The following is a 12,530-nucleotide window of genomic DNA, read 5'->3' as shown; positions in this document are numbered from 1 at the left end:
CAGGTACTAGTACTAGAACATCAATTTGAGGTAAGTGTACTTGACTTTGCTACAGTTGCTTTTCAATATTTTCATTACTTTTAATATTTATATGGTGCTGTGTGTATTGTGCATTCCGAGAGTAGCATATTGGGAGTGTTGTATAACTTTGGATTACGTGGTGACTGAAGGCCTTAGTCATTCTCTTAATTGGTCATCCCTCCCTCCGTGTTATTACTCGTGTTTTCCAATTTTTGTCCCTAGGATATTTCTCAATCTCAGACAGATCATCGTTTTGGTACCCTGGTACTTTGGTTTGTCTTTGGGTCAAAGCACCCTATCTTCTGCAATCCGAACAAAGGAGGATACAGAGGGCCATAGTTCCTCTAACACGGACTAAGTTGCTGAGTTGGGACCTCAACAGCAGTTCTCGTCACCAGTTGACACTCGCACTCCTACACGTCGGTCAGAGATGATGATATTTACTTAGGTAGAGAATTAGCTTTTTTTTCAGAGCACAAAGTTCGCTAATTCTGTAAGTATCATATTTCATTTAGTGGGAAAACCCTTGCTTCTGTCCTATAGAGACTCGGCAAGGTATGCCTACATTCTTCGACTACCTTATTTACTTTTGAAACAATTAAATGTTTCATTTGTTTTAGAAACTATCGGTGTCATTTACTTAGTAGGATTTTCTTGCCCTTATCCTCTTACATTGAATACCGGGTACATGACCGGTATTTACCATAATAAAATTAACGTTAATTCCACAGGATAGTTACCAGTTGCCACATCATCCTGTTACTGACACTTACCATATCACAAATATATTCGTTGTACATTTATTTGCTATTTTTCACCATGTTTCGTCTCCAAGCTTTTCGTAATGATCCAGCAGGTGAAAAAGGGAACTTAATTCGTGCCAAGAGGACCGAATTACAAACTCTTGCACACGAGTATCAACAAGATGCTCCCCATGGAGCCAACAAAAATTACTTGCATAATTTAATATTGGATCACCTCTTAGATAAAGAGAAGATTGACTCTGAATCTCACGAAAATTATTCTATTGCAGATAGACATGCTCTGGCAACTATGAAGTTGAAGCTCGAACTTGCAAAACTCGAGCGGGAACAAAGGAAGGAAGAGGCTGCTCTAAGGAAAGAACAATAAGAAAGAGAGGCTGCCATAAAGAAAGAGGCTGCCATGAGGAAAGAAGAGGTGGCCCTAAGGAAAGAAGAAGCGGCCATAAAGAAAGAACAACAAGAACGCGAGATGGCCCTCAAAGAACGTGAGGCCACCCAACTCCGTGAGCGGGAGGGAGAGCAGCTTGAAGCAAGAAAACGTGACCTGGAGATACAACGTGAGCACAGTAAACAGCTAGCTGATAGTGCGCTCGAATATCGTCGACAAGAAATCGCTTTGGAAACTACACACCACACTCAGCGTCAACAAGCAACAGCTAGTCTTCCCGTAAGTTTCAATATCTCCCATGCAAGTAAGTTAATGCCACCATTCGTTGAGACAGAGATAGACGTGTTTTCACCACTTTTCAGACCCTAGCTAAAAAACGTAGCTGGCATGCAGATCAATGGTTTACCCTTCTCAGAGTGCATCTCACAAGTAGGGCTGCAGTTACTCTCAGTACCTTATCGTCTGAGAATGACTACTAGACCCTGAAGCAAGCAGTTTTGGACGCCTACCTTCTCTCCACCGAAAGCTACAGACGAAAATTCCGTGATTATCTTAAGACAAGTACCACCACCTTTTTACAATTTGCCAGTATAAAGAAAAGATATTTCATGAAATGGCTGGAAGCAGCATATGTCTCTACATTTTCAGAACTCGTCAACCTCATTCTAGTTGAAGAATTCTTTAGACGTGTTCCCCCTTCTATCCGTTTATATTTAGCAGAAAAAGAAGAAACCGACTACATCAGATGTGCGAAGTCGGCTGACACCTACAGCCTCATCCATCGGCTAACACCAGATCCACCTTCCAGTAAGAAGTCTTAGTATAGTTATGATTAAGTGAGTACCGATCAAACGAGCTCTCAATTTTATTGTAAGTATTGCAAACTCTATGGACATACCATGGATAAATGTGGAAAAGCTCAATACATAGTCAATGAAACTCCTAAACCCAAACCGACTCCTCTTAAGTCCGGTAAGCCTGTGATGAATGTTGGTGTTCCTATTAATGATCTTTCTCTCTTTAGCAAACACCTGTATCCTGGAACTGTCTCTGCCAGCAGTACAGATTCGGAGGGACGTTTCAAATTGAAGATCTTGAGGGACACAGCGGCTCTTCAGTCAATAATATTGAAATCAGCTGTGCCTAACATCACCTACACCGGGGAAACCGACCTTATCACTGACCTCACTGCTACCACTCCGTATCCACTCGCCAAAGTCCACCTGGATTATCCTTTCGTGACCGGTGAAGTCCAAGTCGCCATCAGGGAGAAGCCTTTTCCCATGTCTGAAGTGCAACTTCTCTTGGGCAATGACTTGGCAGAAGATCTGCAACCTTCCAACCTGATCATCAAGGACAAACCCCAGGTGTGTAACTCTGTAGTGGACAATCCCATCTTTAAGTATGTTCCAGCAGAGGTCCAAGAAAGTGATGAAGTTTCTCCACCGGTTTTGGTGACCACCCGTGCACAAGCTGCACGCCCGCAACCAGCTGACTCTACTGCTACCGCTGTCCCTCAAGACCATCAGAATCTACCACTGAATCTTACTATTTTGGAGTTCTGTAAGTTAGAGAGGAAGGATACTTCATTAACACCATTATTCTTCCAGGCTGAGACTCAACCTGACAGTATCCCTGGGTTCTTCTTAGAGAATTAGTTTCTCTACCGCAGGTACAGATCCAGTAAGCTGAAGGAGGATGACGATTGGGCAAATGTCGAACAACTAGTGGTTCCCACCAGCCTATGGCCCGATATTCTACACCTGGCACACGGAGCACTTTCTCACTATGGTTTTAATGGGGTAATTTGACAAATAATGTTTATATGAACAATGAACTTATCAGGACGACCCGAGACGTCGTGGTTTCTTCATTTTTTGACCAGAGGTTTGTTCATCCTACATGCATAATATTCATACAAGAAATATTGTGTGTGTGTGTGTAGGGGATATAAGTGGCACACTGTCCGGCACGTCCTATACTTCACATAAACCACACGTGTGCCCTAACACCAATCATTTCATTTATAACGCTTCACCGGAGAAATGCAAAGAGCCAAAATAATTCTGTAAAAATATATTTTTATGCGATAACTTAAAATGAAGCATGTTTACGTGTTACGTGATATCCGGTTAGGTTCATCATGGTAGATTTTTAGACTCCCTATTGCAGACTAAACATATCCCGAGACACATTAGGTAGAGATCTACCTGTGGTGACACCATGGAGTCACACCTACCAGTGGTGGCACCATGGAGTCACACCTACCAGTGGTGGCACCATGGAGTTACACCTACCAGTGGTGGCACCATGGAGTCACACCTACCAGTGGTGGCACCATGGAGTCACACCTACCAGTGGTGGCACCATGGAGTCACACCTACCAGTGGTGGCACCATGGAGTTACACCTACCAGTGGTGGCACCATGGAGTTACACCTACCAGTGGTGGCACCATGGAGTCACACCTACCAGTGGTGGCACCATGGAGTCTCACCTACCAGTGGTGGCACCATGGAGTCTCACCTACCAGTGATGGCTCCATGGAGTCACACCTACCAGTGGAGAAACCATAGTGGCTCAACTACCAGTGGTGGCACCATGGACTCTCACCTACCAGTGGTGGCACCATGGAGTCTCACCTACCAGTGGTGGCACCATGGAGTCTCACCTACCAGTGGTGGCACCAGGGAGTCTCACCTACCAGTGGTGGCACCATGGAGTCTCACCTACCAGTGGTGGCACCATGGACTCTCACCTACCAGTGGTGGCACCATGGAGTCTCAACTACCAGTGTTGGCACCATGGACTCTCACCTACCAGTGGTGGCACCATGGAGTCTCACCTACCAGTGGTGGCACCATGGAGTCTCAACTACCAGTGTTGGCACCATGGACTCTCACCTACCAGTGGTGGCACCATGGAGTCTCACCTACCAGTGGTGGCACCATGGACTCTCACCTACCAGTGGTGGCACCATGGAGTCTCACCTACCAGTGGTGGCACCATGGAGTCTCAACTACCAGTGGTGGCACCATGGACTCTCACCTACCAGTGTTGGCACCATGGACTCTCACCTACCAGTGGTGGCACCATGGAGTCTCAACTACCAGTGGTGGCACCATGGAGTCTCACCTACCAGTGGTGGCACCATAGAGTCTACTTACCAGTGACGGCACCATTGCATCTCACCTACCAGTGGTGGCACCATGGAGTCTCGCCTGCCAGTGGTGGCACCATGAAGTCTCACCTACCAGTGGTGGCACCATAGAGTCTACTTACCAGTGACGGCACCATTGCATCTCACCTACCAGTGGTGGCACCATGGAGTCTTACCTACCAGTGGTGGCACCATGGAGTCTCGCCTGCCAGTGGTGGCACCATGGAGTCTCAACTACCAGTGATGGCACCATAGAGTCTACTTACCAGTGACGGCACCATTGCATCTTACCTACCAGTGGTGGCACCATAGTGGCTCAACTACCAGTGGTGGCACCATAGTGGCTCAACTATGGTGCCACCAACTATAGAGTCTATCTACCATTGACGGCACCATTGCATCTCACCTACCAGTGGTGGCACCATTGCGTCTCCTATCAGTGGTGGCCCCATGAAGTCTCCTACCAGTGGTGGCACCATAGTGCCACCACTGGTAGGAGACTCCATGGTGCCACCACTCCTCCAAACAATCACATTTCGGTTTTTGCAATGGAAATAAAATTCCACAGTTTCACATAAATTATCATATTATAAAGGCTTTGGAAAATAATACATATAAAATAATTTATTGTGCAGCTTATCCCTAGCTAATTACATTTTACACAATTATATAAAATGCAGTTAAATTTTATATAATTATATGATTTACCTTTTTTAAAATTATTTATGTGCGTAATTATTAAGATTTTTGGTTATGGATTGTTAACGAACATAAACATTCACACTTTTGCACCACTGTCTACCTAAATTTACTTTATGATATGACTTTTGTAATGACCCATGAATCGTTTCTAACAATAAAATATATTAACGTTCAAGGAAGTTTTATAATCATGGAAAAGAGACAAGAAACAAGGACCATGAGTAGATCCAAAACCTTCCCAATAACAAACACACAAGAAATATAACATCTTCCTTCCCTATTAACACCAATTCATTTCCATAAACAACCGTCACCCATTGACCATTAATTACATGTACCCCTCCATACTACCAACCAATTGCAATCCATTGACCATTAACTATATACACTATCCCCCTCCTAACCACCAATTGCAGCCCATTTACCACTAACTATCTATCAATACTGCCTTCCTTCCTCACTCTGAACCCTGTTCACCCTAACTCCACCAACCCCCAGTACCCTAACTCCACTACTTTCCAGAATCCTAACTCCTCAACCTTCCAGTACCCTAGCTCCAGCACCTCCCAGTACCATGATTCCAGCACCTCCCAGTACCTAAACTCCTCACCTCTAAGTACCCTAACTCATCCCCTTCCCTGTACCCTAACTGAACCCCCTCACGGTTCCCTAACTGCACCAACTCCCAGTACCTTACATCCTCCACCTCCCAATATACTCCAACTCCACCACCTCTCAGTATCATAATTCCACCAGCTCCTAGTACCCTAATGGCACCGCCTCCCAATAACCTAACGCCACCTCCTCCCAATACCCTTACTCCTGCACCTTACAGAACCCAAACTTCACCACCTTCATGTATGCTAACTACACCAAATTCCAGTAACCTAACTCCAACATCTCCCAACACCCTAACTCCACAAACTCATATTACATTAACTCCACCACCTCTTAGTACCCTTACCTCCCAATCCCTCAGTATCCTAACTCCACCATCTCCCATTACCATAACTTCCCCACCTCCCAGTACCCAAAATCCTCCATCTCCCATTACCCTAACTCCACAACCTTCCAGAACCATAACTCCATCACATTCTAGTACCCTAACTTTCCTATCTCCCAGTATCTTGACTTTACCACCTCCCAGTACCCTAATTCCTCCACTTCCCTGAGCCCTAACTCCAACTCCTCCCAGTACCTTAAGTTTAGCACCTCCTACTACCCCAATACCAACAATTCCTAGTACCCAAACTACACTACCTCCTAGTTCCCTAACTCCACCACCTTCCAGTTCTTAAATACCATCACCTCCCAGTCCCCTAACCCCACCTCTCCCAGTCCCCTAAATCCACAACCTCCCAGTTCCTTACATCCTCCACCTCCCAATATACCCTTACCTCTCAGTCCTATTATCCGAACTCCACCACTTCCCAGTACCCTAACTTCACCACTTCCCAGAAGCCTAACTCCACCACTTCCCAGTACCCTAACTCCACCACCTTCCAGTACCCTAACTTCACCACCTTCCAGTACCCTAACTTCACCACTTCCCAGAAGCCTAACTCCACCACTTCCCAGTACCCTAACTCCACCACCTTCCAGTACCCTAACTTCACCACCTTCCAGTACCCTAACTTCACCACTTCCCAGAAGCCTAACTCCACCACATCCCAGTACCCTAACTACACCACTTCCTATTACCCTACGTCCACCACCTCCCAGTATCCTAAATCCATCACCTGCCAGTATCCTAACTCAACCACTTCCCAATACACTAACTCCACCACCTCTCAGAACCCTAACTCCTCCACCTCCCAGTACCCTAACTCCTCCACTTCCCAGTACCCTAACTCCACCACCTTCCCATACACTAACTCCTCCACCTCCCAGTACCCTAACTCCACCACCTTCCAGTTCCCTAACTCCACCACCTTCCAGTTCCCTAACTCCACCACCTCCCCATACACTAACTCCTCCACCTCCCAGTACCCTAACTCCACAACCTTCCAGTATCCTAACTATACCACCTCCCCATATCCTAACTCCTCCATCTCCCAGTACCCTAACTCCACCACTTCCCAGTACCCTAACTCCACCATTTGACTTTGCACATCGAAAGCCTGATTTGAATAAAAGTTGGCAAAATTTAATTTATTCCCACCAAAATTAATCCTAATTTAAGACAATTTCAACCAAATATACCCAAATGTTTTGTAACATAGCACAACCAAAACCCATTTTTACCTACATTTTCATCTAGTCCTATCTACCTTATACAACCTTACCAAACCTGACCTAGCATGTCCAAAACTAGATTTGATTAAATTAAAGTTTGACAAAATTTAAGCTTTTTCCCACCTCAATTCTACCTAATTTATGAAAATATATACCAAATATATCCTAAATGTTTTGTATCTTAGCATAGCCAAAGTTCATTTTACATACGTTTTCGCCTATTCCATCCAACCCTATATATATATATATATATATATATATATATATATATATATATATATATATATATATATATATATATATATATATATATACATATATATATATATATATATAGTGTGTGTGTGTGTGTAGACTGCAGTGTGGAAACCTCCGCTCTTTTCCATGACTGTTACATCTAGAAAGGGTAGCTTCCCATCCTTTTCCATCACGTAAGTGAAACGCAGCACGGAACTCTGCTCAAATGCCTCCTTCAGTTCATGCCTCCTTATATATATATATATATATATATATATATATATATATATATATATATATATATTTTATTAAATATGACCGAAAAAGTAAGATTAATAATTCTAACACGAATTTTCTCAATCTTTCGTACATTATGCTTCACTGTTGGAGGTAAATCAAAAATCACTTCTCCAAAATTCATTTTTATTTCTAGTCTGAAGCGACACGGGCGCGTTTCGTAAAACTTATTACATTTTCAAAGACTTCACAAATACACAACTGATTAGAACTTGCGTTTCCCTGATTTTATATCTACATTTGAGTGAGGTGGGAAGGGTGATGTGGCATTACATTTGAGTAAGGTGGGAAGGATGATGTGGCATTAGAGGATATTAATAGGGTATTAAAAGTATCAACACAAGACAGAACACGAAACAATGGATATTGAATAGAAGTGTTTGTAGAAAGCCTATTGGTCCATATTTCTTGATGCTTCTATATTGGAGCGGAGTCTTGAGGTGGGTAGAATATAGTTGTGCAATAATTGGCTGTTGATTGCTGGTGTTGACTTCTTGATGTGTAGTGCCTCGCAAACGTCGAGCCGCCTGCTATCGCTGTATCTATCGATGATTTCTGTGTTGTTTACTAGGATTTCTCTGGCGATGGTTTGGTTATGGGAAGAGATTATATGTTCCTTAATGGAGCCCTGTTGTTTATGCATCGTTAAACGCCTAGAAAGAGATGTTGTTGTCTTGCCTATATACTGGGTTTTTTGGAGCTTACAGTCCCCAAGTGGGCATTTGAAGGCATAGACGACGTTAGTCTCTTTTAAAGCGTTCTGTTTCGTGTCTGGAGAGTTTCTCATGAGTAGGCTGGCCGTTTTTCTGGTTTTATAGTAAATCGTCAGTTGTATCCTCTGATTTTTGTCTGTAGGGATAACGTTTCTATTAACAATATCTTTCAGGACCCTTTCCTCTGTTTTATGAGCTGTGGAAAAGAAGTTCCTGTAAAATAGTCTAATAGGGGGTATAGGTGTTGTGTTAGTTGTCTCTTCGGAGGTTGCATGGCTTTTCACTTTCCTTCTTATGATGTCTTCGATGAAACCATTGGAGAAGCCGTTATTGACTAGAACCTGCCTTACCCTACAGAGTTCTTCGTCGACTTGCTTCCATTCTGAGCTGTGGCTGAGAGCACGGTCGACGTATGCGTTAACAACACTCCTCTTGTACCTGTCAGGGCAGTCGCTGTTGGCATTTAGGCACATTCCTATGTTTGTTTCCTTTGTGTAGACTGCAGTGTGGAAACCTCCGCCCTTTTCCATGACTGTTACATCTAGAAAAGGCAGCTTCCCATCCTTTTCCGTCTCGTAAGTGAAACGCAGCACGGAACTCTGCTCAAATGCCTCCTTCAGCTCCTGCAGATGTCTGACATCAGGTACCTGTGTAAAAATGTCGTCAACATACCTGCAGTATATGGCCGGTTTCAAGTTCATGTCGACTAAGACTTTTTGCTCGATGGTACCCATGTAGAAGTTTGCAAACAGGACACCTAGGGGAGAACCCATAGCGACCCCATCTACTTGCTTATACATGTGCCCATCCGGGCTCAAGAAGGGTGCCTCTTTAGTACAAGCTTGGAGTAGTTTCCTCAGAATACTTTCTGGCATGTCAAGAGGAGTACAGGCTGGATCACGATACACTCTGTCGGCTATCATTCCGATTGTCTCGTCCACAGGTACGTTGGTAAACAGCGATTCTAAGTCCAACGAGGCTCTTATCCCTGTGGCCCGTGTGCCCCGCAGTAAGTCAACAAATTCCTTTGGAGACTTCAGGCTGAAGGCGCAAGGAACATAAGAAGTCAGCAGGCCGTTGAGTCGCTTCGCCAGTCTGTACGTGGGTGTGGGTATCTGGCTAATGATTGGCCGAAGTGGGTTTCCAGGCTTGTGCGTCTTGACATTTCCATACGCATATCCAGGTTTATATTCCCCAATGATCTTTGGCAGGTGGAGTCCGGATTTCTTGGCGTTCACAGTTTCGATCAGTTTGTTGACCTTTGCTTTTAATTCGGCTGTAGTGTCCTTCGTTACCCTTTGGAACTTAGTTTGGTCAGAGAGTATGATGTTCATTTTCGCCAGATATTCGTCTTTTTTAAGAATGACATATATTGGCGACTTGTCACCTCTCCTGACAACTATCTCCTTGTTCTCACGAAGGCTTTTAGCTGCCGCTTTAAGCTCGGGGGACAGTATGGTGCTTCTGTAGTTGCCTCGATTCTTTCCTCCTTCTGCAATAAGTTCTGCTTGTAAGGTATCTTTGGTAGTGACCTTCTTTTGTGTCTCGAGGTCGAATATGTCGTCCAACAGAATTTCCAACTCTACTTTCCGGGCCATCTCACTCGGTCTGGACATAACATGACAGTTTATGCCCAGATTTAGGAGAGTGACTTGGTCCTCAGTGAGGTTAATTCCTGCAAGGTTCAGGAAGCCATCTCTTGGTCGTGGAATTGCCATAGGTCCTCCATATAATGTTGTTAGTTTCTTGATAATCCTTGTTTCAGTGCTGAGGTGATGTTGGTCTGTGAGGATGTCGAGGTGTTGTTCAATGCGGGTACGGATACTATCGTCGATGTTGCTATTTCTCTCCAAAGCCATGCAACCTCTGAAGAGACAACTAACACAACACCTATACCCCCTATTAGACTATTTTACAGGAACTTCTTTTCCACAGCTCATAAAACGGAGGAAAGGGTCCTGAAAGATATTGTTAATAGAAACGTTATCCCTACAGACAAAAATCAGAGGATACAACTGACGATTTACTATAAAACCAGAAAAACGGCCAGCCTACTCATGAGAAACTCTCCAGACACAAAACAGAACGCTTTAAAAGAGACTAACGTCGTCTATGCCTTCAAATGCCCACTTGGGGACTGTAAGCTCCAAAAAAACCAGTATATAGGCAAGACAACAACATCTCTTTCTAGGCGTTTAACGATGCATAAGCAACAGGGCTCCATTAAGGAACATATAATCTCTTCCCACAACCAAACCATCGCCAGAGAAATCCTAGTAAACAACACAGAAATCATCGATAGATACAGCGATAGCAGGCGGCTTGACGTTTGCGAGGCACTACACATCAAGAAGTCAACACCAGCAATCAACAGCCAATTATTGCACAACTATATTCTACCCACCTCAAGACTCCGCTCCAATATAGAAGCATCAAGAAATATGGACCAATAGGCTTTCTACAAACACTTCTATTCAATATCCATTGTTTCGTGTTCTGTCTTGTGCTGATGAAATTAATACCCTATTAATACTCTTGTTCTGTCTTGTGTTGATGAAATTAATACCCTATTAATACCACATTTTGTTCTGTCTTGTGTTAATGCCACATCACCCCTTCCACCTCACTCAAATGTAGATATAAAATCGGAGATACGTAAGTTCTATTCAGTTGTGTATTTGTGAACTAAAGTCTTTGAAAATGTAATAAGTTTTACGAAACGCGCCCGTGTCGCGTCAGACTAGAAATAAAAATGAATTTTGGAGAATTGATTTTTGATTTACCTCCAACAGTGAAGCGTAATGTACGAAAGATTGAGAAAATTCGTGTTAGAATTATTAATCTTACTTTTTTGGTCATATTTAATAACATATGTCTACAGGAAAGACTGCTACCAAAATATACTAATATTAAAGTGCACGACCCAGCAACAAGGAATCAAGCCTTCACGATAAAATATCGCCAGGATCTGATTCGTGATCAGATATATAAGGCAGAGAATGAAATCAAAGACAACAAAACGCAACTACTTCATGCTACAAACGAGTGGAGAAATAGCAACATCGACGATAGTATCCGTACCCGCATTGAACAACACCTCGACATCCTCACAGACCAACATCACCTCAGCACTGAAACAAGGATTATCAAGAAACTAACAACATTATATGGAGGACCTATGGCAATTCCACGACCAAGAGATGGCTTCCTGAACCTTGCAGGAATTAACCTCACTGAGGACCAAGTCACTCTCCTAAATCTGGGCATAAACTGTCATGTTATGTCCAGACCGAGTGAGATGGCCCGGAAAGTAGAGTTGGAAATTCTGTTGGACGACATATTCGACCTCGAGACACAAAAGAAGGTCACTACCAAAGATACCTTACAAACAGAACTTATTGCAGAAGGAGGAAAGAATCGAGGCAACTACAGAAGCACCATACTGTCCCCCGAGCTTAAAGCGGCAGCTAAAAGCCTTCGTGAGAACAAGGAGATAGTTGTCAGGAGAGGTGACAAGTCGCCAATATATGTCATTCTTAAAAAAGACGAATATCTGGCGAAAATGAACATCATACTCTCTGACCAAACTAAGTTCCAAAGGGTAACGAAGGACACTACAGCCGAATTAAAAGCAAAGGTCAACAAACTGATCGAAACTGTGAACGCCAAGAAATCCGGACTCCACCTGCCAAAGATCATTGGGGAATATAAACCTGGATATGCGTATGGAAATGTCAAGACGCACAAGCCTGGAAACCCACTTCGGCCAATCATTAGCCAGATACCCACACCCACGTACAGACTGGCGAAGTGACTCAACGGCCTGCTGACTCCTTATGTTCCTTGCGCCTTCAGCCTGAAGTCTCCAAAGGAATTTGTTGACTTACTGCGGGGCACACGGGCTACAGGGATAAAAGCCTCGTTGGACGTAGAATCGCTGTTTACCAACGTACCTGTGGACGAGACAATCGGAATGATAGCCGACAGAGTGTATCGTGATCCAGCCTGTACTCC

At 43.8% G+C, this 12,530-nt stretch overlaps 1 protein-coding gene across 1 annotated transcript; it reads left to right on the top strand.

Annotated features, from left to right (window-relative positions):
- The first annotated feature begins 1,185 nt into the window (after window positions 1-1,185).
- Window positions 1,186-7,137, top strand: LOC138354301 (proteoglycan 4-like). The gene is made up of 2 exons (XM_069308451.1): window positions 1,186-1,452; window positions 6,439-7,137. Exons 1-2 carry the CDS (start codon window positions 1,186-1,188, stop codon window positions 7,135-7,137), a joined length of 966 nt encoding a protein of 321 aa, XP_069164552.1.
- Window positions 7,138-12,530: the final 5,393 nt, after the last annotated feature.

Source organism: Procambarus clarkii, chromosome 62 (assembly GCF_040958095.1).
Source record: "Procambarus clarkii isolate CNS0578487 chromosome 62, FALCON_Pclarkii_2.0, whole genome shotgun sequence".
Classification (NCBI taxonomy): Eukaryota; Metazoa; Arthropoda; class Malacostraca; order Decapoda; family Cambaridae; genus Procambarus; species Procambarus clarkii.
The sequence above is the reverse complement of the archived record's forward strand: the minus strand, read 5'-3'. Positions and strand labels throughout refer to the sequence as shown.